Source organism: Tursiops truncatus, chromosome 2 (assembly GCF_011762595.2).
Source record: "Tursiops truncatus isolate mTurTru1 chromosome 2, mTurTru1.mat.Y, whole genome shotgun sequence".
NCBI lineage: Eukaryota > Metazoa > Chordata > Mammalia > Artiodactyla > Delphinidae > Tursiops > Tursiops truncatus.
Window position 1 is genome coordinate 95,316,460 of NC_047035.1, and position 27,622 is coordinate 95,344,081.

The window sequence follows — 27,622 nt, forward strand, 5'->3', positions numbered from 1 at the left end:
ATCTCATTTCTAACCTTTTCATGTGTTATCTTTCCTATCTTTAAACAGGCTATTTTCAACAAATAATTTAAAATTGTACTTAATGCCTTCCCACAGCAAGACAACTTATGGATTTTTGTATTTAATAGAATTGTATTTTTGATCAAAATTTATCATGACCAGATTACTAAAAAACGATTAATTTTAAAAGCCCTTTGCTCATGAGTGAGCGGTGAAACTTTGAAGAGCATTTGAGATATCATTTGCCTCTTGTTCACTCCAACTGGTATTTGCAACAGTTTTAAAACAACATTGAGATTTTCCCCCCAAAATGATGATATCCTCAATTAGACTAAAAATGCTCTTAAATGTTTGCTTTGTTATAAATTGGAGAGAGGGCTTCCCTGGTGGCACAGTGGTTGAGAGTCTGCCTGCTGATGCAGGGGACACGGGTTCGTGCCCCGGTCCGGGAGGATCCCGCATGCCGTGGGGCAGCTGGGCCTGTGGGCCATGGCCGCTGAGCCCGTGCATCCGGAGCCTGTGATCCTCAACGGGAGAGGCCACAGCAGTCAGAGGCCCGCGTACCGCAAAGATAAATAAATAAATAAATAAGTTGGAGGGAAAGGGTATGAAGAAAGAGGCCAGTCCCCAAACACCCACCTGAGCCACTTGCTCATGCTTACCTTGGGTTGGATGGCCTCTTTCTGGCTCACCAGTTGAGACCTCAAGATGAGGACTTCCTCCTTGCGGACATCGAGCTCCTCACTCACAGAGGTCAGCTGCTCCATGAGGACACGGTAGGCTGGTGCACCTGGAGCGGTCACCTCGGGGGCACTTTTCTCACTAAGGGCCTTGCGTAACTCATTCAGCTCATTTTTCAGTTTTTTGTTTTCTGATTCTAGTTCTTGACGCTGTATGAATAGACAAAGAAGTTCATCGCTGTCATCCTCAACTTTACATTGCAATACTCATCCTTCTCTAAGATAGTAGAAGAATTCTGCTGGAAAAGATCGCCAGAGCTCCATAGTGAATGGCTCCCCTGGTTCTACTGGGAACTCAGCTCTTAAAATTAAGAAAGTCAGCGTCAAGTGGAATTGAGCAAGGTGAATGGTAGTTTGCTTCATCAACCTAAATTCCAGAATCAAATTTATTCCAGGCCGCCCAGGGTGTGGTCACAGGCCTGAAGAGAAGGCTGAGTCCTAAGGGGTGAGTTTATCTCAGTACTAAGAAGCACAGGTTTTCTTTATGGGTAAATACAAGCACAAATATGAAGGTCCAAATGGTCAGGTTATTTCCAATGAATTGTTCAGAGAGCAGATCCCTGAAGTGTTGAGTAGTACCCTCTTATTTCTTTTGTAAAGGAGAGGGGAAAGACCACTGAAATTTTAGGCTTTTAACTTCTAATTTAAAAATTACATAGTATTTAAACTAATAAAATTCTCTATAGTGTTTCAATAACAACAAACAATATATTTTTGAAACTTCTTTCCTGTGTGACATGCTTGTGAAGCTGCTGGTGGAAGCCTTGAGAAGCAGGAGGAGAGGATGGGCGACCTCTTCCTTCAGTCATCTAGATGGACATACACATCCTTTACCATCTCCATACTTTCACATACTACCAGCCATCCTCCCATCACCAGTTAGTGCTGCCCTTTGTAGGCTCTGCTCAACCAACGGCAGTGGAACCCGGAATAGAGATCTGCCGCTAAACTCTATTTATTGACCCTAAAATACAAATGTCACAGGATACTGGTTGGGAAATAGTGAAGCAGACGGGCATTTAAAAGCACCATGCTGATTTATTTAGCACATGACATTAAGGCTTTATGATAGTGGAAGTGAGACACTTCCACACAAAGATAAAATATTTTACCATTTCTTCCAGAGAAGCAATCTTAGGTTTATAGCACCATATTAGACCTTTCAACATGTTATAGTAAGACTAATTAAAGTCCTTTTTTTCCCCTAGTTTAAGAATGTATAACACTTTCTTTCATGAATTAGTCCATTCAAACGTGAAAATGAATGCTCCTTCCTATCCCCAGTCTCCTACCAACTGGTAATCAGATTCGTATTGCTATTTCTGAAAACGTATGAATGTCTTTACTTCGACACCTAAGCTCTGATGCCATGTTTCCCAAACTTTAATGTGCATCAGAATCACCCGGAGGACGGATGGCTTGGTGCCACCCCCACGGTTTCTGATTCAATAGGTTTGGTGTGAGGCCCATAAATTTGCATTTCCATCAAATTACCAGGTCAGGTTGATGCAGATGGCCCAGGGACCACATTTCGAGAAACACTGAGCTAATACTTGGGAACTGTCCTTCTCTACAAACACATAGTTTCAGTGGGGTCTGATGGTTAGAGCATGGGGTTTGGAGCTAGAGATACCAATGTTCAAATTCCATTCCTGTCGGTTTCTAGTGGGGTCATCTTAGGGAAGTTACTTATACTTCTTCGTGTCAGTTGCTTCATCTATAAAATGGGAATTAAAATGCTTACTTGCAGGATGGTTGTTAAAAATTAAGGCTGATGTGTAAAGTGCTTGTATTTTAAAATGATGAAGATAATGACAGCAGCCAACATTTGTTGGGTCCTTATGATGTGCCAGGTACTATTCTAAGCAGTTTACATGAATTACTTCATATAATCCTCATGACAGTTCTATAAGATACATATTATCATTATTCCCGCTTTATAGATGAGAAAACCAAGGCACAGAAAGGAGAATTTGCACACAGTCATACAGTGGCAGATCTAGCATTTGAACCCAGGCAGTCTGTCACCTGGGTCCATGTCCTTTCCTACCTTCTACAGCCTCAAATGGCAGCTACTGCTCCTGCTTCTGCTTAGACTGAACTCTAGCTTATATGAAAGAGAATTTTAAAAAGGAAATGACACAGGGCTACAACTAATGCCTGAATAAGCCTTAAGCTAGGGCCTCAGGTACCCTTAAGGATGTTCTCTGAGAGACAGAAGCTCCGAGCAGGTCTCTCGCCACAAGATATTCAAAGTCTTGGGCTGAAACTTCCCATTACCTTGAGTGACTCATATTCCAGTTCTGCACCTCTAATTTGTGGTCTTTCTTCTTCCTAGGGAAACACACAAAGTTAAAAACTTTATAAGTAAGTAGTTATATTTTGATTGTCACATTTTTACTCTTAGAATATTTCCTAGCTCAGCAGAAAAGAGTGAGGAGAGTTAAGCCCTCACTACTTGAACCAAAACCTACTTGGTTAAAGTTAAAGTACTTCTGGGCTGAGTTGCCATTAAAGAAGAGACTGCAGAACTCAGTTTGCCATGGACCTAGGGTGGGAGAGCACTGCGCACCTTTGCCTTACTTCGGAGCACCTGCTCCTCCTTGCGGTCCAGCTCATCCTGCATCACCTGCTTCTCCTGCTCCAGCTCTGTGACACGCTTCTGGAGCTTGAGGAACAATGACATGTCCAGAGGCACCTTCTTCTCGCTTGGCTCCTAAACCCCAGAAATCAGAAGATGGTCAAGATGGTTCGGAAGATGTACAAGCCAATGAGAAAATGATGAACAGCTCAACAGAGAAACAGGCAAACTTATAGGAGAAATATAAATGGCCAAAGAATATACAACTAACACATCCAACCAGCTAATAAATGGAGAAATGCGAATTAAACAACAGCACGGTATCACTTTCCCCCATCATACTGGCAAAGACTAATAAGATTAATAAGGCCATGTGTTAGTAACAGTGTCTTATAAGATATTGGTGGAAGTTATAAGTAGGCCCTTTGGAAGGGCAAGTTAGCTGTATTTATTAAAATTTAAGTCTGTATATTCTTTAACATAGGACAAACATAGCAATATATGTTTAAGAATTAATCCTGCACAAATACACAAGTACACAAAAATATATGGGGAAAGATGTTCACTGTAATATTTTTTCTAACTGCAAAAAACTAAAAAGAACTCAAATGTTGGTCAATAGGAGAGTTGCTTAAATAAATTATGGTATAGTCAAACTATGAAGTATTTTATAGCTGTTAAAAATAATGAAGTAGATCTACATGAGTAGATAAATATGTTCTAGATAAAAGTATTAAGTGAAATGAACAAGTTGCAGGATAGTATCTCATTTTTCTTAAAAAAAACCAAAACCCAATACATGTGACTTTTAAGTATACCTAGCACATGGCATACAAATATCTAGAAGGCCATCGAGGTTATCTTAGAGAATGGGAGGTACTGTGGGAAAGTTTCATTTTCTACTTCACACATTTCTATATTTGAATTGTTTACAATGAGCATGTACTACTTTTGTAATTAGGAAAAATGATTTTTGAAAAGGTGAGATGCTAGCATAAATTACTGAGGTCAGAGAGAAAACTAAAAAACCAAAATATATACAGCCCCTAATAAACTGAAAGATAACCTAGCAGCATTTAAAATCATGTCAATTGGTTCTAAAACAGAGTCACAGGGAGAACTAGTAGGATAAATAAAGATACACTAACTAAAGCTAAGCAAAAGGAAATAATTAACCCCTATCCACCATCATAGAAATTCTGGAGGCTCCATAATTGTTTTACTTTCTTTACTTTCGGTTTGAATTTTTAATGAGGTAAGAAGAGAAACAATTGTATCATTAGATTTTGAGAGGATAAAGATCCTCTTTTTGTTAGAGAGAAAGAGAATGGTAACAACAACTTATTTAATTAAATGATGGAAGTATAATTCTTAACTGATTAGCAAATCTTATATTTCCAATTGTCAATTTTTTAAAAAATGTTTTTTCCTCATATAAAAGCAAAATAAGTTTAGGAAATAAGAAAAGTACAAAGAAGAGAACTGTAAGCATAATCTCATATCCAGAGAAAACCCACAATTTTTGTCCAGTCTTTTTTTTTAAATAAATTTAAAGAACTGGAATAATACTTTCATTATAATTTTGTACTGTCTTTAAAACTTAGCATTGTATTATAATCGTTTTCCAAATTTATAACATGATACTTGAAAGCACAATTTTTAATGGCTGTATTGACATGTGTACCATCATTTGCTTAGCTATTACCTTACTGGTGACCACTGGGGTTATTTCTAACTGTTTGCTATGGAAATATACTAAAATAAACAACCTAGTATACAAATATCTAAACATTAATGTTTTTAAGTCTATTAAATTGGTTGAGCCTGTTTATACTTCCATCAGCAGCCACCAACTTGCCTGGAACAGCAATGACTGTTATTAAAAAAAATTGGCTCAGCTGGTAGACCAATAGTGGTTTTTCATTATTGTTTTAATTTATATTTCTTTGTTTTTTGATGAGGTTGAATAATTTTTATATTCATGAGCAATCTTTGATTTTTTGTGAATTCTTGGTAGTGCTAAGTTCAGTATTATTCCAGTTCTAAAAAGACACCTAAGAAGAATCAACTAAACTAAGAAGTGGGGCATTTATAGGCTGTCAGGGTCATTTATCTACAAACTAGTTAGACCTGGTCTTTTTCTTTCTGTCCACTTTAAAAAAATAATAAATTTATTTATTTTTATTTATTTATTTATTTTTGACTGTGTTGGGTCTTCGTTGCTGCGTGAGGGCTTTCTCTAGTTGCAGCAAGCAGGGGCTACTCTTTGTTGTGGTGCACGGGCTTCTCATTGTGCTGGCTTCTCTTCTTGTGGAGCACAGGCTCTAGGTGCACAGGCTTCAGTAGTTGTGGCACACGGGCTCAGCAGTTGTGGCTCTCGGGCTCTAGAGCGCAGGCTCAGTAGCTGTGGCATACGGGCTCAGTGGCATGTGGGATCTTCCCAGACCAGGGCTCAAACCTGTGTCCCCTGCATTGGCAGGCGTATTCTTAATCACTGCGCCACCAGGGAAGTCCATCTATCCACTTTTGCACTGCTCAGCGTAACAAAAAGTTTAGGTATATGACCTTCACCATAAAGTCTGTCCCGACTTAGTAGAACAGAGGTAGCATCTTTCCTGAGCATGAAATTACTACAGAATTTCATTCATACAAAAATTCATTTCTGGGGCTTCCCTGGTGGCGCAGTGGTTGAGAGTCCACCTGCCGACGCAGGGGATGTGAGTTCATGCCCCGGTCTGGGAGGATCCCACATGCCGCGGAGCGGCTGGGCCTGTGAGCCATGGTCGCTGAGCCTGCGCGTCCGGAGCCTGTGCTCCGCAACGGGAGAGGCCACAACAGTGAGAGGCCCGCGTACCACAAAAAAACCCCACAAAAAACAAAGAACAACAACAAAAAAATTCATTTCTATACATCCCACAAATATTTATATTTTAGCTTATTTATAATGTAAACATTCTATCTTATGTATTTTAATGTTTGTTCCTCTATTAATGGTGTCTGTATCCCTGAAAACTTTTAACTATTTAAGCCTTTTTTCACACTATGATAGAAACCTTCATTCTATGAATGAATATAATATTTCATCATTGTACCTATAGATAGGAACATTTGACAACTGCAAAAATTGAGGCATAATGATAAGTAATTAAGAGAGCTCCAAATGGTGCCCATTCTTATCCCTAATGACACGTATAATCAAAGAGATATACCACGTAAGCAAGAAGGAAGTTTGGGCCATCTGGCTCAGGGAAGTGTCTGGGGTTTTGTTTTGCTTTCTTTCCTTTGTTAGGACTTTGTCATCTAGGGCTTTTCCAAGAAAGTGAAGCTTTAAAACTAATCTAAAAAATAGCAACAGTCTCTCATTAGAGGAAAATCAGGAAGATAACAGAATTTGTTCACAAAATTACCACGACAGGCCTGGCAGTCATTCTGGAATTACTGCTGACAATAGCTGAGAAAGTTATGGTGACGCTTTCCCTGGATTTGACAGGTATGAGAAAGCTCGACAGCAATAGCAGAACTGAGATAATTAGTTAATGGCTACTAAGAAAGGGGCATTACAGAGCGTGGAGAAGCAATGGTTCCAAAAAAATAACCCCAAACCACGAAGATGCTGGAAGTGTGGGAGGGCTGCAAGGCAAGTGGAGCTGGCAGGTGAGTTCTTCACAGAGAAACAGCAATGGAGGTGTCATTGTGTCTTGTGAACAAACAATCACAGGTTTCTGATTTGTGACTAGAGAGACATTAATCTTTTATTTTTATATCAAATGTTGCTATTATTACATGACTAAGGTCAGAATTCTGTTTCAAAACAATGTATTTGTTTTACTTTTTTAAAAATCAATTCATAAACAATAGTGATCCCATTATTTTCCTTGCACTGGATTCTAAAAGAGCTACTTGGGAATATTACACATAGGAGTTGAAAGTTTTCCTTTAGTTTGAAAGGGGCAATTTGTAAACCTGGCCATTACAGAGGTAGTTGCAGGAAGAAATGCAAACCTGCAAGGCACAAGTAATTCGAAGTACAAAGTTATGTCCTGCACAATTTCCCTTCTGATAATCAATCTCTCTTTTTCTATTACTAGTGTAGATTTCCATCTTTCTGATCCTGGCCACACACAGTCAGAATTGTAGGGTGGTCACTGGAAGCCTGTTTATTAGAGCAAAAACCTCTGTTTATTGAACACTTACTATGTATCAACACTGCTACAAGTGTTTTATAAAAATTAACTCATTTAATCTTCAAAATATCACTATAAAGTAAGATAATAATAGCATTGTCACTTCACAGATGAGGAAACTGAAACACAGAGAGATTGAGGCTAAGGTTATGGACTCAGTCCCAAGGAGGAGAGTTACTGTAGTCTGTCCCATGGTAAAGACAGCCCTAACCAAAGCCAGCCACATCTCAGATGCATGCACTTAGTCACAAGAAACAAGCATGACTACTTGTCAACAGCCTTCCTCATTATTGAGAGAAGACTTCCAGTGTATGACCTACTGTTGGTGGTCAGTGCACATGACAGACACTACAATAATCCAAGATCTGTAGGTGATTTCTAGAGCACAATTCACACTTCATTTTTCAAAAAAGATGAAAAATGTACCAAATCCCACTCTAATCTATCTCTTAACTTGAGAAAAGACTTGACAGAAAACAAGTGAGAATAGAAATGAAAAGGTTACCCCTCCCCTCAAATCTGTAAGAATCTGGAGAAAACTTGAAAAGAATAGAGACCCTGACAAAAACTGTTATTAGTAAAAATTAGGTAAAGCATATAAGAGTTTTGAGTTTAAAAATGTAATGCCCACTACTGGGTATATACCCAGAGAAAACCATAATTCAAAAAGACACATGCACCCCAATGTTCATTGCAGCACTATTTACAATAGCCAGGTCATGGAATCAACCTAAATGCCCATCTACAGACAAACGGATAAAGAAGACGAATGGTACATATACACAATGGAATATTACTCAGCCATAAAAAGGAATGCAATCGGGTCATTTATAGAGATGTGGATGGACCTAGAGACTGTCATACAGAGTGAAGTAAGTCAGAAAGAGAAAAACAAATACTGTATATTAATGTATATACGTGGAATCTAGAAAAATGGTACAGATGAACCAGTTTGCAAGGCAGAAATAGAGACACAGATGTAGAGAACAAACATATGGACACGAAGACCAAGGGGGGAAAGCGCGGTGCGGGGGAGCGGGGGATGAATTGGGAGATTGGGATTGACATATATACACTAATATGTATAAAATGGATAACTAATAAGAACCTGCTGTATAAAAAAATAAATAAAATTCAAGGAAAAACAAAACAAAACAAAAAAAACCCCAAAGAACTGTGAGCAATAATGAATTGCTGTAGTTTGAAACCACTAAAGTCAGGGATGGTTTGTTGCACAACAGATAACTTGAACGACCTCTGTCCTGCTATATACAGGCCATACTGCTGTATCAATGTCCCCAGCCTAACGTTATCTGTAGACAGAAATGGGACTGGAGAACCGCAGTGTAGAACCCCTGAGTGCAAGGAGGTAGAGTGTGGAGCTCTGAACAGACAGGCCTCAGTTAGAATACTGGCTCTGCCACTTACAAGCTGTGACCTTGGGCCAGCAACTTAGCCCTCTCCTATGTATGAGTCCAATTATATGACACTTTTCTTTAAAAGGAACAGAATGAGATGGAGAAACTTTTCATCTCAAGTGGAACTAAGACAAGAAAGGAAAGAATTATTCAATTTTTTTCAGCTGTTCTTCCAGAAGCAGTCTATTTCTGACTTGGCCACTCTCGCAGAATATGATACAAAAATAGAAGAGTTGTGCCTGAATTACCCATTACAGAAACTAATGTCATATTTGAAGAAGATCTGAGAATTGGTTTGGGAATAATCTAACTTAAAGTCACTGTACTCTTGGAGTTACAGTAACATGTCATTTTGATTTCAAACCATGTAACACAAAACACTAAGGCAGATTTATAAGCTGTTTTTCATGCATTTTTGTGGGAGAGAATTACATTGGTACAAACTATCATCCAACAGGCAGCAATTTTGCTAAACTCTTGGGCATTGGTATTTATAATATTCTAGGACAGAGGGCTTACCTTTCAAATAATTTACCTCAGTCTGAAATAAATTCATGATAGGCTATGTTTTTTGCACATAGAACATGTTAAGGTGTAAAAGGGAATTACAGAAGGGAAAAATCTGATCCTCAAAATTACATTAAAAATGAAAATTAAAATGTTTATTGACAAAAAAATATATGCAATAAGTATGTATGTACACAGCTAATTAAGCACCTTTAAGTCACTTATGAAGAATAAACAGCATAAAACAAATGTTACGTTTATGGACAAATGGGGTCCTCCCTGCAAAGAAAATGTTCTCTGTTAGTAACAGCATGGGCACATCTTACTTTTACTGATAGGTGTCTAAAATGTACCTCTGTTCTTGATGGAATGTCTTCAGTTTCTGCAATTTCAGAGCTAAAGGTGTATTCGGACTCATTGCTGCTGTGGGTGGAGTCTGTTCTCTTGTGTCCAGGCTTAGGCACATTCTGCAAGACAAATAAGCAGTTACAGTTAACACAACATAATTAAATAATTGAACTAGGCATAGTTAAGACAGCATCCACCTTAACTCAGTTCTAATCCTCACTCGCTGACTTAATGTTCTCATGCCCAAACGATCTGTTCCATGTTGTATTAACAAACTCTTACAAAAGGGTCACCTTCGGAGCTCCTCAAAGAATGAGAAAGATGCACCAGGAGGGCATGACAAGCACAGTCACAAAACCAAATACTCGAACAAAAATCATCTGTGATTACTGGCAGAGTCCGCTTTTTAAAGTTGTGAGTGGCTAGTCGCACTGGGTGAAGCATAGGTATGATGCCTCAGCATCTAAGGACTGTAACTGACTTCCATGTTGCAATCAAATAAAACCTACCAAAAAGTTCATAGGATATATTTAATGATAGCATAATCATTTTACTGCACCGTATTTGGGCATAAACGGTAAAAAGAAAAAAAAAAAAGTCAGGGGAGGGGGGTTTCCACTTAGGCGACTACAATTTCTGTTAGTTTTATGCCTGAAGCTGAATCTCTGGAGTCAGCAGTGGGAAGGATGAATGTGCAGAAGAGGCAAGGAAGCTGCTCGAAGAATCCTGGGAAGATCCTTGGGTTATTAATTCAGGGAGTCCAGGTGACACTTTTATGGCATGTGGTACCTATGAACTAGTGTTCAGAAAGATTGTGGGGAACAGAAAAGCAATTGTAGTCCCTTCCTTTCTGTAGGAAAAGGGGTTAGAGAATGACTTGAAGGAAGAAGAGATAAAAAGGCTGGGTTTGGGCCCCTCACTCCTAGGGTGCCCCCAGCAGCAGACATGGAAATGTTCAGTGGCCTGGATTTTCTAGGGTTACAAATCCTGAGAGCTTCAGAAAGGCCTCCAAGAGCTTTGGGATCTGTCCAATTTCCTTTACTCCTTCCCAGGTGCAGGAAAAGAGCCAGAAGCCACAAAGGGCTTTTTGCCTCTTTCCTTCCAACATCCAGGCGTATAGAGAGCAGACCCATCTGTGCAACCACAAGGAAGCCAGCCCCCAGGGGCAGTTGAAAGCCCCTCAGCCCCGCCCAACCTGTATGTTCTATGTTCATTAGTGTAATTTTCTTCTTTTGTGTGTGTGATATCTTTGTCTGGTTTTGGTATCAGTGTGATGCTGGCCTCACAGAATGAGTTGGGAAACTGCCCCCTCTTCAATTTTTTGGAATAGTTTGAGAAGCATAGGTGTTAACTCTTCTTTAAATGTTTTTTGTTGGGAGTTTTTGACTGCTGATTCAATTTCATTTCCGATGTTTGATCTGTTCATATTTTCTATTTCTTCCTGATTCAGTATTGGGATATTGTATGTTTCCAGGAATTTGTCCATTTCTTCGAGGTTGTTCATTTTATTGCCATGTAATTGTTTGTAGTAATCTCTTATGATACTGTGTATTTCTGTGGTGTTGCCTGTAACCGCTCCTCTTTCATTTCTGATTTTATTTATTTGGGTTCTCTCTTTTTGTCTTGATAAGTGTGGCTAAAAGTTTATCAATTTTTCTTATTTTTTTCAAAAGACCAGCTCTTAGTTTTGTTCATCTTTTAAACTGATTTTTAGTCTCTTTCATTTCCACTCTGATCTTTTTTTTCCTCCTTCTACTAATGTTGAGCTTTGTTTGTACTTTTTCTAGTTCCTTTAGGTGTAAGGTTAGATTGTTTATTTGAGATTTTTCTTGTTACCTGAGGTAGCATGTATTGCCATTAAACTTCCCTCTTAGAACTGTTTTTGCTGCAGTCCATAGATTTTAATCATTTTGTTTCCACTTTCATTTGTCTCCGGCTATTTTAAAAATTTCTTCTTTGGTTTCTTCAGTGACCTATTTGCTGTTTAGTAGTGGTTTGCTTAGCCTCCATGTGTTTGCTTTTTCAAGTTTTTTTTCTTGTAGTTGATTTCTAGTCTCACGGCATTGTGGTGGAAAAAGATGCTTGATATGATTTCAATCTTCTGGATGATCTGTCCTTTGATATAAGTGGGGTGTTAAAGTCCCCTACTATTATTGTGTCACTGTCAATCTCTTCCTTTATGTTTGTTAATATTTGCTGTATGTATTCAGGTGCTCCTATGTTGGGTGAACATATGTTTACAACTGTTATATTTTCTTGTTGGATTGATCCCTTTGTCATTATGTAACGTCCTTTTTTGTCTCTTGTTATAGTGTTTGTCTTAAAGTCTATTTTGTCTGACTATTGCTACCCCAGCTGTGTTTCCATTTCCATGGAATACATTTTTCCATCCCCTCACTCTCAGTCTGTGTGTCTTTAGAACTGAAGTCTCTCACAGGTGTGTGTGTGTGTGTGTGTGTGTGTGTGTGTATTTGTCTTGTTCCTATTATCCATTCTGCCACTCTATGTCTTTTGATTAGAGCACTTAGTCCATTTACATTGAAAGTAATTATTGATAGGTATGTACTTACTGCCATTTTGTTAGTTGTTTTCTGGTTGTTGTAGTTCTTTTTTGTTCCTTTCTTCTTTTGCTTTCTTCCCTTGTGATTTGATGACTTTCTTTAGTGTTATATTTGGATTACTTTCTTTTTGTGTGTGTGTGTGTGTGTGTGTGTATCTATAATATGTTTGTGGTTACAATGAAGTTCATAAAAACAACAATAAATGAGGTTCAATCACACATATATACATATACAAATATATTTAATTATTTAAATATGATGATCTCAAGTTCAAACGCATTTTAACAACCATGCATTCTCAGTCCCCTCCCCATGACTAGTGTTTTTGTCATCATATTTTACATCTTTTTTTTTTGTGTATCCCTTAACTACATACTGTGGATATAGGTTATTTTACTACTTTTTTGTCTTTCAGCCTTCCTACTAGATTTATATGTGATTGATCTACTACCAAAACTGTATGTTTACCTTTATCAGTGAGAGTTTCCCTTTCTAGTTGTGGCCTTTTCTCTCCTGCCTAAAGAAGTCCTTTTAACATTTCTTGTTAAAAGGTTTAGTGGTCCTGAATTCTTTAGCTTTTGCTTGTTTTATCTTTTTATCTTCCCTTCAAATTGGAATGATAGCTTTGCTGGGTAGAGTATTCTTGGTTGTAGGTTTTTTTCCTTTTATCACTTTGAATATATCATGCCACTCCCTTCTGTTCTACAAAGTTTCTGCTGAAAAGTCAGCTTACGGTCTCAAGGAAATTCTTTCTATGTAATTAGTTGCTTTTCTCTTGCTGCTTTTAAGATTCTCTCTTTATCTTTAATTTTTACCATTTAAATTATAATGTGTCTTGGTGTTGACCTCTTTGGGTTGACCTTGTTTGGGACTCTCTGTGCTTCCTGAACCTGGATGTCTGTTTTCTTTCCCGGGTTAGCGAAGTTTTCAGCTATTATTTCTTCAAATAACTTCTCTGCCCCTTTCTCTCTCTTCCCCTTCTGGGACCCCTATGAGAATGTTATTATGCTTGATGTTGTCCCAGAGGCCTCTCTCAAACTATCCTCATTTTTTAAAATTCTTTTTTCTCTTAGCTGTTCTGAATTGTTGATTTCTACTCCTCTGTCTTGCCGTTCACCAATCCATTCCTCTGTATCATCTAACCTACTGTTGATTCCTTCTAGTGTATTTTTAAATTTCAGTTGTTGTATTCCTTAATTCTGTTTGGTTCTTTATATTTTCTCTTTGTTAAACTTATCACCATGTTCATTCGTTCTTTTCCCGAGTGCACTGAACACCTTTATGATCATTACCTTGAACCCTTTATTGGGTAGATTGCTTATCGCCACTTCGTTTAGTTCTTCTTCTGGGGTTTTGTCTTGTTCCTTTGTTTGGAATATATTCCTCTACCTACTCGTGTTGCTTACTGTTTGTGTTTATTTCTGTGCATTAGGTAGGTTGTTTAGGATTCCCAGTCTTGGAGAAGTGGCCTTATGAAGGAGACATCCTATGGGCCCCAGCAGCCCATCCTTTTAGTCACAAGATCTATATGCTCTGTGGGTGCCCCTATGTGGGCTGCATGGTCCCTTCTGCTGTGGTGGGGATCACTGCTTGGATGCACTGGTACATTGGGATGGCCCTCGGCCTGCTTGGCTTCCAGGTCCTACCTAGTGCAAAAACTGCCAGCCGGCTGGTGGTGGCTTTGGGTGCTGGTGTGGCAGAGGCTGCATAGCCTGGGGGGTGTCTCAAGGCTGGTCCCAGGTTACTGATGGATGGGTCAGTGACCAGGGTGGCTGGATGCCAGCTCACTTGTGAGCAGGTAAACCTCTGGCCCTAATAGGCTAGAGGGAGGACTCCAAAATGAAACTTGTCTGCAGCAGTGTCCTCATGGTTGGAGCTCCCCAAAATGCCTGCAGCCAATGTCTATGTCCCTAGGGTGAGCTCCAGTGGCCTCATGCCCTCTGGAAGGCTCTCCAAGGTTAGCAAGTGGGTCTGAACCAGGCTCCTTTCAAATTATTGCTTCTGCACTGGGTCTTGGACATGTGAGATTTTGTATATGCCCTTTAAGAGTGGAGTCTCTGTTTCCCACAGCCCTGTGGCTCTCTTGTACACAAGCCCCACTGCCTTCAAGTCCAGATGCCTGGGGACTTGTCTTCCTGGTGCAGGAACCCCAGGCTGGGGAGCCCGATGTGGGGCTCAGACCCCTGTGCCTTGGGGAGAACCTCTCCAATTGTGTTTATCTTCCTGTTTGTGGGTCATTTACATGGGGTGTGGGTCTTGACTATACGTGTCTCCACACCTCCTACCCATCTTGTTGAGGTTCCCTTTTATATCTTTAGTTTCATAAAATAGTTTCTGCTAGTCTTCAGGTCATTCTTATATACAGCTGCTCTGTAAATAGTTATAATCTTGGTGTGCCTGTGGGAGGAGGTGAGCTCAGGGTCTTCCTACTCTGCCATCTTGGCCACTCCCCTCCAAATTACCTTGTGTTTTATAACAGATATTTCAGAGCATTTCTGGCCATCTGTGCCATTAGGTTACGTTTAAGGCCGATAGCTGTAGGAACAAGATTGCTAGGGAACTCTTTGTTTCCTGATAGCAGGATAAGTAGAACAGGGAGGGTGCGCAGAACTATTAAAAGTTCAAAATGTACTTTGGCAGATGCAGAAGAGTCCTTGAAATAGATAAGACAATTTATTACAAATAGAGGCTGAATTTTCTTTTTCTAGGACTATATCTTTGAAACTACGAAAACTATATAATACTTGGTTATATAAATATTTGCTTTATAAGCAAATTTTATTTTAAGTCATTCAACACATAAAACAAAGTCCACCTACACTGACTTTATACTATCTTATAATCCAGTCTTCAAAGTGTTTGACTTTACAAAATATTTATGAAAAAAGTGATATGATTTCTGGGATGTGCTTTAAAACAATCCAATCCACTGGATGGAGTGGGATGGAGGGTAGAATGGGGGATAGAAACGTGTTGACCATTTTGGATTGAGTGATGGGTACATGGAGTACAGGGGGGTTCATTCTACTTTTCTATCTAGTTTTGCATATGTTTCAATTTTTTTTTTTTTTTTTTTTTGCGGTACATGGGTCCTCTCACTGTTGTGGCCTCTCCCGTTGCGGAGCACAGGCTCAGCGGCCATGGCTCACGGGCCTAGCCACTCCGCGGCATGTGGGATCTTCCCGGACCGGGGCACGAACCTGTGTCCCCTGCATCGGCAGGCGGACTCTCAACCAGTGCACCACCAGGGAAGCCCTCAAATTTTTATATATAAAAAAAATCAAAAGTATTTGACTCACAATCATCAAAGTCATCTCTTCCTTGAGGTCATCATATCGTTCTTCCAAGCGACTGAACTCATTCAGAAGGTTCTGATATCTCAGCCTTTCATCATTAAGATCGAGTTCCAGTTGTTTTGTTTCTTCTATTAACTTCTTTTCCATCGTCTCTGAAAGAAAGGAGAGGGAAAAGCATACCAAAGATGGCTCCACAGAATGCAAGAATACAAAGATGGACACTGACTTCCAGTTTCTTTGGGAGGGGTTCTACTTTTAGCACCACTATGATCTATGAAGAGTATCTTAGTGGAGGTAGGGAAAGAGAAAATACCATGACCAAAGAATAATTTATTAATAACAACAACCGTCATCTATTGCATTGTTCCATGAACAGAATTAGTTCATTCATTGGTTACAGCACATCCTTCATAAACTTCCACTAGCCATCATCTAGTAACTATACATTTTTTTATTATTCTGTTTCAGGCTATTCATAAAATTCTTTTGTCCCAAAAGTCAGAGACATTCCTCAAGCCTCTGGGGGAACGGCGACTTCTCAGCGAACCCAGCTGTACTGCTCTACAGAGTGTCTCCACTCATCTCAGTCCCCAGGTTCTGTCTTACAATTTCCCAACGCTGTGAGCTCCCTTGTTGTCCTATTACTCCCTCAATTCTAATCAGGTAAGATCCCCACACCTGGTCCTCTGTTGTTACCACTCCTATGTGCTGCTGGGGGACCTGACCTTTCCATTTACTCACCTCACTCTACTCTCTCTGTTGCCAGGGGCTGGCACTTAGATAGGACATCATCTGGAGGTCGGAGATTAGCCCTTGATTGCAAATCAAGTGCAGTAAAAAAGCCTTAAATCTCAGCTGCATGTTTTATCTCAATGAGCTGACCCAGTCACATTTATAAACATTAAGCTTCCTACCATTATGGCCCACTTTACCCTCATATTTTGTGGCTATATCTTAATCTGCCCTGCCTGCTTCTATTGCATCACCATTTCTTTCTCTGTCAGCTCCATGAGGGCAAGGGCTGCCAAATGTCTTGTTACAACTGCCTCCCTGGTGTCCAATACAGTGTTTCCCTACCCTAGGGCTTTAATAATTTGTAAATAAATGAATGAAAGAACTTCTTCTCTCTATAACGTTCTGTAAATTGCTTTTTATTCTCACAAGTTTGTGGAAGCTGCCCAAGGCTATCAACAAATTTTCCTTAGGCAAATCCACTGTTATTGTCTTTGTTCTTATCTTTCAGTATCAAATAACATTTTCTATTTTCCTTCAAGAATTCTCATCATTCTGGATTTTTCCACTGCATTCTGCATCCTAGCCTCCTTTTTTCCATGTTTTCAATGACTTTTCTCCTTCCCTCTTAATTTTCTTTTCTGGCTCCTTTTCTTCACCTTATCCCTTATTTATGGTTATCCTATAAGGCTTAATTCCAGATTTTCTTCTCTTTTCTATATAGTATTCCCTTTAATGGGGAGGAATGGGGCAGTATGGGGAAAACCACAGAAGGCTCTCTTTCATCTCAATTTGCTTTCACATCATCTCTATCTGGAGGCCCCAGCTGACATCCAAATTTTAATACTCAAACAACTGACCTCGTTAATTTGCCTCATAAACAGAGATTGTTCCCCTCAATTTCCTCATTACTAATAACACATTATTGTTTTGATAACTCATCTCAAAACTTTAGAAAATTTTTACTCCTTTTTTAAATACCACATCAAAAATGATGATATATGATATATGATTCTTTTCATATAATATATTTTCACTCTAATCAAATCTCTTCCTTTCTATTTCTATCACCAATAATTGTAGTTTAGATATATATTTTCTAAGCTCATGTTTATGTACATGTGGATTCCTTGTAAATTATCACCATTTTAATTTATCTTACAAACAGCAAATGAAATAAATGTCCATATCTAGTGTCTTTTTTTCTTAAGGTGGCAAAAAGTGGTTGATCTTAGGAAAATAATATCCATTGGTTTAGCAAAATAAATAATATATACAGATGCATATACTCATATACATATACATATTAGCTCAAGAATTGGTCCTAAAACAACAGGACTCCTATAAGCCATAAATCATACATATAGAACAATTTTTTTAAAAGTCACATGATACTGACTAATACGAATTGATATTTGTACATAGGGAGACCAGATTTACAAGTTCACCAACTAATTCAACCAAATATTTAGAGTGTCTGCCTCCAGAACTCTGCAGATTTACTGATGACAGTCTAAGCAAAGTTGTAACTTATAAACCTTTGGTCTGAGGTTGGTTGGAGTGCAGTAGGTTGGGCCCACATGAGGCTTACCTGTCATCTCCTTAGCCTGCTCCACGATAAGGTGATTGAGTGCCTCTTTTTCCTGCTTCAGCAAAGTATTTTCTTCCTTCAGATTTGATACCAACTATAAAATGAAACAATAAACTGAGACAGCTGCCACAGACAGAGGCAGCCGGATACTGAATACAAAGACCATACATACAGCAGTCACCGGCAGGCACTCCTTACTTCCACATCTCACTGCCTCACTTCTTTGCCGAGTTATATCTGGTCATCCTTCAAACTTGTTTTTAGCACTACCTTCCAGAAAGCTTTCCCAGAAACTCCCTCCAATTATATGTCTCTCCTTTGGGCTACTACAGGACCCTGAATATGCCTCTTTATAGCCCTTATAAATGATTTACTTTTACTTCCCTGATTGACTAGAAATTCTTGGAGGACAAAAATGACTTGCTGTTATTGTTTTACTTTGTACCTTGAGCATTTAGCAATTGCCTGGCACCTAGTAAGCATTTGCGCTTGAAGCAATGATAATGCCTTTTCACACCAACAACCTAATGCAACGTTTATGTGTACCCATGATTCAAGCAGAGAGATTACAGAGGTTAAGAAAAATATGAAAGTCATTTTGGTTTTGGAAATTCACTGAAGACCTTCCGAAGCTCCCTGCTCTCTGTCTTGAGAAAGAGAATTTCATTTTCATCTCCTTTCAAGAGTTTTGCAAGGTTGTAAACTTTTATTCCACATTTAAGCATTGACCTTACAACACTGTGAATACACTTAATGCCACAGAACTGTACACTTAAAACGATTAAAATGGTAAATTTTATGTTACATATAAGCATATTTTACCACAATAAAAAAATATTGACCTTTAACTTTCTATTTCCTGGTTGGATAAGGATTCTCAGGAAGCAAAAATCAAAACCAAAGGAAACTTTGCTAAGTTCATAATTTATACATTTCACCTTTGGAATAGAATGTGTGCTTGTTATAAGTGAAATTTGAATTCCTTTCTCTAAGCATAAGTTCAAGGCACTCTTAAAGCAACAGCTTTACTAATAAAGAGAAAGTTTAGGAGTTCAGAGACAGAGAAAGCAGGCTCTCTGACTAAGGATCCCTGAAGAACAGGGAACTGAGATTACAGCACTGTGCCACTGCACAAGTCAGGCCAGAAGGTGTTCCTTCTGATGGTCCAGTGTCTTCCCTCTGTGCCGATAAGGTCTTAACGTCTGCTCTCAGTAGAAAGGTTGAGTTCTCTATGTGCTCTTGAGAGAGGCTGCTCTTTGTCAGAGTATGCAACCAATCACCTGTGGTGCTTTTTCAAAATACATGTGCCTGGTCCACACTCCCAGAGCTTGGGCAGGTATCTTTTTAAAAACTCTCCAGCATATTCTGAAATACACTCCTGGTTAAGAACCACAGTTCTGCTGGACCTTCTAGGCTCCTTGGTCAGGCTAACTGGCAATGTAGCTTTCCAGACCACAAAGCTAGCTCTCACAGGGAAATTTTTTCATTCTTCCTCATTATCACACTCCATCTAAAAGAATTAATGGTAGTGCCTACAGCTATCCTTGTGAAGGCAGCAGATAATAAAACGAAAGGAGAAATCTGAATATGTTCAGGTATACTATTCTATCAGACGAGAAAGCTATGAACTTGACTTTGAAAAGGAAACGAGAATACTCCTACCAAGCTTAATTCTCTATAGTTTCGGAGGAATTTGGAAAGCTTCCAGGGACTCAGGAAATGGGGAAAAAAAGAGAGAGAGAGCACAAGAAAGAGAGATCTTAAACCTCAACAGTATCCCATTGGATACATATTTGAATTCTGAGAGAACAAGCTTGCTATGTCAAAGTAACATATTAATAGCACTGCTGTTTCCAGATCAGAGCCCAGATCTGCTATAGATATAGAAGGGATTATTTTATCAGGACCCTGAATACCATGGAAGGATTGCAACTTTATTAGCTACACTATCCTACCTGAATTGTGTCTAAGCTCCTTCGAGGTTCTTACTGTACAAGCTGCTGTTAAGGTTCAGAAGTCAGTAAGGAAAAAGCATATTGGGATTTTTGCCATAGTTACAGCCATCAGTCAACTCTGTTTTCATTTAAAGATGGTAATACTAGTGGAATCTCTGAAAACCTATTACTTTTTTCCAGTAAGCCTTATGTTGAGGTATCTTTACTTTGTTTAACCAATACATCTCATTACTGCTTGAGAACCTTAGTGTTTTCTGTATTTAATAAAGTTTTGATATAAGTTAATACAAATTTGTAGTGTGGAAGCACTGGTCAATCTGTAAGCATTTTCATTGTTGTTCTATCTGCATAGCAGCTCTTGGCTACGATCAGTGTGCAGACATTTGGATTTTTTCCTGTTGGACTTCTCAAAACAGTCTTAATGCAGGTTTGCATAAAGATCCCTACTATCAGCTACTGACAGTTCATTGTGATTTACTTCTTAATCACCTTTAACCTGCTGAAGAAAAAAGAGTCTACACTCCACACAGATCTATTCATTCAAAGAAAAAGGGTGTATAGTAGGTTCTTGGCCATCACTTCTCTTCTTATAACACTGCTTTGCCTCTGTTCTTAGGAGAGTAAAAGGTTTTACTAAAAGACCTATAGGTACTCATCCAGCATATGGAACAGCTGCTTGGGGGAAACACTAATAATGAACAGTAAACCAACTGAAATGTCTGTTTACCTTCGATTGAAACCAATATTGAGCCACAAGGGCCGGGTCAAGATGACAGCACAACTCCTTTGTGGAAGGAGTAGACGGGGATATGAACATTAGCTCCTACCTGCTCAGTTTCCTGTTTGTATCTATCAGCACACTCTTCAATGGATTTTTTCTCACACTGAGTTTGTTCCAGGTCTTTCCGGAGCTTGGCAATTTCTTCCTGCAGACTGAGGACACGTCCAGTAGCAATCTTAGCTTCTTCCTCACTTAGTTGAAGACGTTCTAAGTCACTTCGTAGTTTCTCGGTCTCAGAGTTGTATATTCCTTCCAGATTGGTCAGTTTCTCCATGAGGCATTTGTAGTCTTTGTTCTTTAAACACACACATAAGTGACAAAAAGTAAATATACACACCACAAATGCATTTAGTGAGAAAACCATGCCTATTCATCGTATTCATGCTATATCATCATAGTGCTGATATAGTATCTAACCAAAATTACTAATGACAATATTTAAAATAACACCATCAGCACCCTCTTAGTGATACAAAGAGAGAATGGGCACAATTATTTGTTTTACATGATGAGCAACATAGATGTGATTTTCTCATAGTCACAAGGTGAGTTCCCACAGTAAATTCTCTTTCTTGATTCTTAATCCAGGAATAGGAAAATCTATACTTGCTTTTGAAAACAAATCAGTGTGCTACTGAAAGCCACGTGCCGGCTAGTGATGCATAAGAATGATAAAATGGCCTCAAAAATCACAAGTTTCTTACAAATCCCTTTGTTTACCATCTGGAAACTCCTCTTCCCACTCAGAAAACCTTTCTGATGAATCCTATTTCATTCTCTTGTCTGTTTTTCTTTGTCATCCTTAGTATTTATGTATTACTAACTACCTTTATATCATTTGCATGTGCTAAAATATTACTTGGTAACTATCTCTAAGAAATCAAACTTTTATCTCTGCAAACAGACTGCAGATTTCTCAGAAGCATGGACATTTTCCTGCTTCTTTTGCCACCTCAATGCTAAACAACTCATCTGTAAAAGGAACAATACACTATACACAAATGAATGATAATGATGAAAGAGCTTTTGTAAAATATAAAGTACAATATGACTCTCGGTCCTAACTGTTTGGAGTGCTAGTAAACCTGTCTGTGTTCTCGAAAATAATTTCCTGCCTTGGTCCTTACAATTATAATCTTACCTATGAGCTTGTCACTATTTCCACATTCATTAATGCCATTATTATTTTACTTTTTTTGCAAAGACTGAAAGGTAAAGTCAAGAGGGGACAATGCTGAAGATGACCCCAGTGGATTTTGTTAGGCATGCTGCACTTTCAGGACTCCTGTTTAAAACACACCTGTTCGTCAACTTTGCGCTGCAGCTGCATGATCTTGTTCTCCATGCCAATGTGGAGCTTCTTATAGCGCTCCACGGAGCGGGCCTCGATCTTGAGCTTCTTCAGCTCGCGCTTGGCCATCATCCGCCGGAAGCAGCACTGAAGGTAGATGATGGCGTGCGTACTCCTCTTGTAGTAGGTGCGAGCCAGCCAGCCCCGGACCCACTTCTGAATGATGACTGCTTTGTGCTCACGGAGTATCTGCAGAAGAGGGTAAGTGCAAGTAACGTCAGACCCTGGACTAGACTCAATACTCAACTCTATCAACCTATGGATGTCAGGCTGAGAACCCACACATTACCTAAAGGGAAAGACATAAAAGTTGAAGCAACAATGTATTATGTGGATTGTATTTATCACAAATATATGGAAGCACAAAATTATTTTAAAAGGTGATTGAAATGTAGTCTTTAAAAGGCAATTTGAGGGCTTCCCTGGTGGCGCAGTGGATAAGAATCTGCCTGCCAATGTGGGGGACACAGGTTTGATCCCTGGTCTGGGAAGATACCACATGCTGCAGAGCAACTAAGCCTGTGAGCCACAAATACTGAAGCGCGCGCGCCTAGAGCCCGTGCTCTGCAACGAGAGAAGCCACTGCAATGAAGAGTCTGCGGACCGCAACAAAGAGTAGCCCCCGCTCGCCGCAACTAGAGAAAGCCTGCATGCAGCAACGAAGACCCAACACAGCCAAAAATAAATAAATAAAATAAAGGTAAATTTTTAAAAAACTCAACTCATTTTATAAAAAAAGAGGAAATTTGAGAGACATATATAAAAATATGTATTATATCCACATGTCATATGTATGATTACATGTATATGTATGATGATAAATGGAGTGTACAGATAGAAGCTGTCTAAATAAAAGGTACCAGATTACTAAATAGAAAACTAGTCTACAAAGAAAGAAAAAATGCATTAGGTTTCTTATTGCTATATGATTTCTATAAGCAACAGGTGATCCTTTAGAAAATAAGCAGAACTTGGTACCCTGTGAACTACGTGCTAGTAAAATAAGAGATTTACCCACTACCCTTACTGCTGATACCATGTCACTGTGCATTAGGTCTCTGCTTGAGGACATGGGGTATGGCCAGTAAGCAGGCTGTAGAAGACGACACTTGGAGTACTGCAAAGTTTATTACTGATTTATTGATTTTTTTCCCCAGCAACAAAAAAATGACACTCTTGTTTGCCATATTTGAGGAATACCATTCTAGTGAGGATTTCCCATTGCTATTATAAATGCAGCACAAATCCATTTATGGGATTCAAAGGTAGTAGGGAGAGAACTTTAAAAGGAAAGCTAAAAAGAAGATAAAGTGAAGTAAACAAATCTTAATTTTATATTGTATTTTCTTAAAAAAAAAAGATATTGCCCTAAACTTATAAACAACTTATAACAATAAGATTGCCTTGCATTTCCCTGGTGGCACAGTGGCTAAGAATCCGCCTGCCAATGAGGGGGACACGGGTTTGATTTCTGCTCTGGGAAGATCCCACACGCCACGGAGCATCTAAGCCTGTGTGCCACAACTACTGAGCCTGTGCTCTAGAGCCCTCAGGCCACAACTACTGAAGCCTGTGTGCCCTGAAGCCCACGCGCTGCAAGTACTGAGCCCGCGTCCCACAACTACTGCAGCCCACTTGCCTAGAGCCCGTGCACCACAACGAAGAGTAGCTCCCGCTCGCTGCAACTAGAGAAAGCCCTCAGGCAGCAATGAAGACCCAATGTAGCCAAAAAAAAAAATAATAATAAAAATAAAATTTAAAAAATAAGATTGCCTTATGAGATGAATTTCTTGTCACTAATGACCATCAAGCAGAGATTGTGTAAACAGTTTCCAGGAATGATGGGGAAGAAGTTCTTAAATTTTAAGAACGGTTGAACTAGCAAACTAGCAAAACTTTGATGTCCTTTCAAGTCTACGATATTACAAAATAAGTCTTGTGTGATATAAATGTTTAAATGTATGCACTTGATTAAGTACTTATTAGTGATTATTATAAATGGAAACAATGTATCTTTTATGAAACTTTTTAAATGTAAAAAATCTCTGAAACAATCTATTCAGATAGGTAGCAGTTTAGTAAGATCATTAAAAGAACAGTTCCTATTTTTAGGTTATGTAGCTGAGAAAAACCATGAAAAACATATGCCATGCTAGAGGATACAATTAAGAAATAAGTCGTTGTGTTTAAAGCCAACAAATACAAAATAAACATAGGTGTTTAGGAGACCTTCATAGTATCTTCAGCCAACTCAAGGCTGTCCCTTTGGGATGTCTTCCTAATGCTAAGGCAGCCTTCAGTTCCCACTAAGTGCAGTCACCGTGCATCATGCCGCAGTGAGGCAGGGCATCCTGAGCTCTCACTCAACAACACAATCCCAAGGGAGCCACCTATCTTATCTGGATGACTAGTGACAAACTGGATAAGACTCAGTGATGGCAAAATGAAGGCTTTCAGACTTTAAAACTCAAGCAGCACACAGTGGCAAAGGTATTAATGCCAATATTCCTGTTCCATTTCCTTCTCCCCATGTAACTTCAGATACTGGTCCATTTCTCTAATTTCAGTCAAATGGAAACAGTATATAATTAGAGCTTCCATTCTCAATCTCATTTCCATCGGTGAGTCAGAGACATTAAATAACACTTGCTCTCACTTTAAGACCCCCAAAGCTTGGGGGAAGCTTGGATTGGAATCACAGCTAGAAGGATCACTAAGGGGGTACTACTGGCCTACACACGAGCCTGTCTCTAACCTGCCTCCCCTACTATGTCCAGTCACACTGGGAGCTAAGCTAGCTAGAGACTGCTACTGCTAAACCAAAGGCCTCACACGCCAGTTCAGATGTTCCTGAGGAGAGTAGTGAGGAAAACAGGAGGGTAACTGGTTTGGTATATCTAAAAGGTCAAGTTTAATAAGGCTTTTCCCTCCCTTGAAAGCTCATGCTTGAAGAGAAAGAACATCTGACTATAAACCAGGCGTGGGCAGAAAGACCTGGAGTAGCTAAGTCTTCAAATTTTCTTCAAAACACAGCTATTAAATATGCTCATTCAAACCTCATTAGCATTCCATTTTTCTTTGTTATATAAAATTAATTCAAAATAATAAAATAAAATAAATACATGAATAGGGCCTAGGGCACGCCCACATAATCACTGCCTGTGATTAGAGAAATGTCCTTCACATCACTCTACTAACAGTGATGCCCAGAGAGCTCCAAGATCCAGACTGTACTTTTGGCTTATTAGGGCTATATTCTAAAGAACAGACTCAAAACCTTGCCAAAATGAAAGAGGAAAAACTTTCATCGACTAGATCATATATTGTTAGAGGTGAGGACTAAGACTAATCTGGTGATCCACTATCTATAGCCATGATGATTATTGCTAGACATAAAGATTATTTGTCAAAAATTTCTAGAGCATAATACTCCAGTCAATACAACTTTGACCACATCGATGTTATATTTGATTTCATTTTTACCATGGTAAATTGTTCCAAGGTTGTTTCATTCTTAATCTGTTCATCTGCCATATATTGGGTCGGCCAAAAAGTTCGTTCGGGGCTTCCCCGGTGGCGCAGTGCTTGGGAGTCCGCCTGCCGATGCGGGGGACGCGGGTTCGTGCCCCGGTCCGGGAGGATCCCACATGCCGTGGAGCAGCTGGGCCCGTGGGCCATGGCCGCTGAGCCTGCGCATCCGGAGCCTGCGCTCCACAACGGGAGAGGCCACAGCAGTGAGAGGCCCACGTACCGCAAAAAAAAAAAAAAAAAAAAAAAAATTCGTTTGGGTTTTCTGTAAGATGTTACAGAAAAACCCGAACGAACTTTTTGGTCTATCCAATATTTTTACCTATTCAAAGCTCACCACAGTCAGCTGAATAAAGGCCCCCAATACTAAGAATCTGTAAATATTACCTTATTTGGGAAAAGGGCCTTTGCAGATATGATTAAGATAAGGATCTCTAGATGGAGAGATTATCCTGGATTACCTGGGTGGGCCCTAAATCCATCACAAGTGTTCTCATAAGAGACAGACAAAAGAAGTGAAGTTAGACACAGAGAGAAGATGATGTGAAGATGGAATCAGAGACTGGAGTGATATGGCCACAATTATTAGGAATACTGGTGGCCACCAGCACTAGAAGAGGCAGGGAATGGGTTCTCCCCCATAGCTTCTGGAGGGAGAGCAGCCCTGCTGACACCTTAATTTCACAGTTCTTGCCTCCAGAACTGTGAGAAAATAAACTTCTGTTGTTTTAAGCTACCAAGTTGGTGGTAATTTATGACAGCAGCCACAGGAAACTAATATACTCACTTTTTTTTCAAATTACAGACAGGGGAAGAAAAAAGTAAATTTTCTTTTTCAACATCATGTTAATAAATATATGTGGCTTATTTAATATTTAAAAATGTATTTCAATTGTTGGTTGTCTCCATATGACTCCTACATCCATAGGAGCCCCTGTGGCACTTTGTACAGACGTGGAATTTGATTAACGTTAATGGAATGAACAAACAAAGTTGAAAACAAGGCCTCACCTTGCGATACCTATTTCTGGCCAAGTAGCCTCGAAGGTAAGACTGAAGGACGATCGTGGCAGTCCGCCAGATCTTGTACCTCCGGCGGATTACATACATGCGCCAGTACTTCTGAATGATGGTTGCTGCCTTGGTTCTGCGCAGGAACTTAGCATAACTGGCCAGAGAAAGAGTGGTGCGTAGTCAGTAATCAGAAAAACCCATGAATACATTTTGTAGAGGCTGAAAGCACCAGTACCTTTGGCAGAATAAGTAGCACCTCCATTGTATTATTCTAATAACATACACGTTAAATCAACATTTATATTTCTTATATTTGTATAGTTATTTGATGATCCCCCAAATATCTGTGCATCCATTATCTCATTTGAGCCTTACCTAACCCTGAAAAGTGGGATGTCCCATATTACTTGATTTTACAATACAGAAAGCGAAGGTCATAAAGGCTTATTCCTTCTAGGACTGTGCTCATTACCCCAGGCTATGTCCCCTTTACATAGCAGACGAGCTTACACAGTAATCCTGTGCTTACTTATCACCCAGCCTTCTTAGCTCTATCCATTGCTAATGCACGATGTTTTTCCTTAATCTATCCATTTGGGCACAAGTTCTTTACCATTAATTCATGTCTTTTGATATCTCTAAATTAAAATTATCCTAATATGTAATCACACGTAAGTGTAACTAACTCTCTTCTACACCTTCTCAGCTAACTGCTCCCCCAAACTCCTAAACAGAGTCATTATTAACTAGTTATATTCATGACTGTTCTAATTTACAGATGATTTCTTCAAGCCCATATAAATGTATAAAAAATAAATACTGAGGACATGAGTAGGCAGTAATTTGTAATTATTTTTTTGAGGTTCAATCTGAATCATTCACAAAGGTGAGTGAAATTGTATTCTATCTAACTGTCTTATGAGTTAATTCCTTGGACCTAAGAAGAGGTAAGGTGCTGTCTTCTCAGGTAGGGTGACCACTCAAAACTGTCCTAGTTTGGACAATCAATCAGATGAGCCCGCCAATCTTCGCTGC

The 27,622-nt window shown here is 39.2% G+C and overlaps 1 protein-coding gene across 4 annotated transcripts in view; it reads right to left on the reverse strand.

Moving 5' to 3' along the window:
- The window catches only part of MYO5A (myosin VA), a 186,635-nt gene that overhangs the window by 41,420 nt on the left and 117,593 nt on the right, over positions 1 to 27,622 (reverse strand). For all 4 annotated transcript variants that reach the window (XM_033851686.2, XM_033851685.2, XM_019946568.3 and 1 more), the window contains exons 20-28: positions 26,585 to 26,741; positions 21,995 to 22,234; positions 20,741 to 20,989; positions 17,959 to 18,052; positions 15,639 to 15,787; positions 9,784 to 9,897; positions 3,313 to 3,456; positions 3,021 to 3,074; positions 663 to 890 (exon numbers count right to left, since the gene is read on the reverse strand). In XM_033851686.2, coding sequence (XP_033707577.1) covers positions 663 to 890; positions 3,021 to 3,074; positions 3,313 to 3,456; positions 9,784 to 9,897; positions 15,639 to 15,787; positions 17,959 to 18,052; positions 20,741 to 20,989; positions 21,995 to 22,234; positions 26,585 to 26,741 — 1,429 coding nt within the window. The remainder of the gene's footprint in view (positions 1 to 662; positions 891 to 3,020; positions 3,075 to 3,312; positions 3,457 to 9,783; positions 9,898 to 15,638; positions 15,788 to 17,958; positions 18,053 to 20,740; positions 20,990 to 21,994; positions 22,235 to 26,584; positions 26,742 to 27,622) is intronic.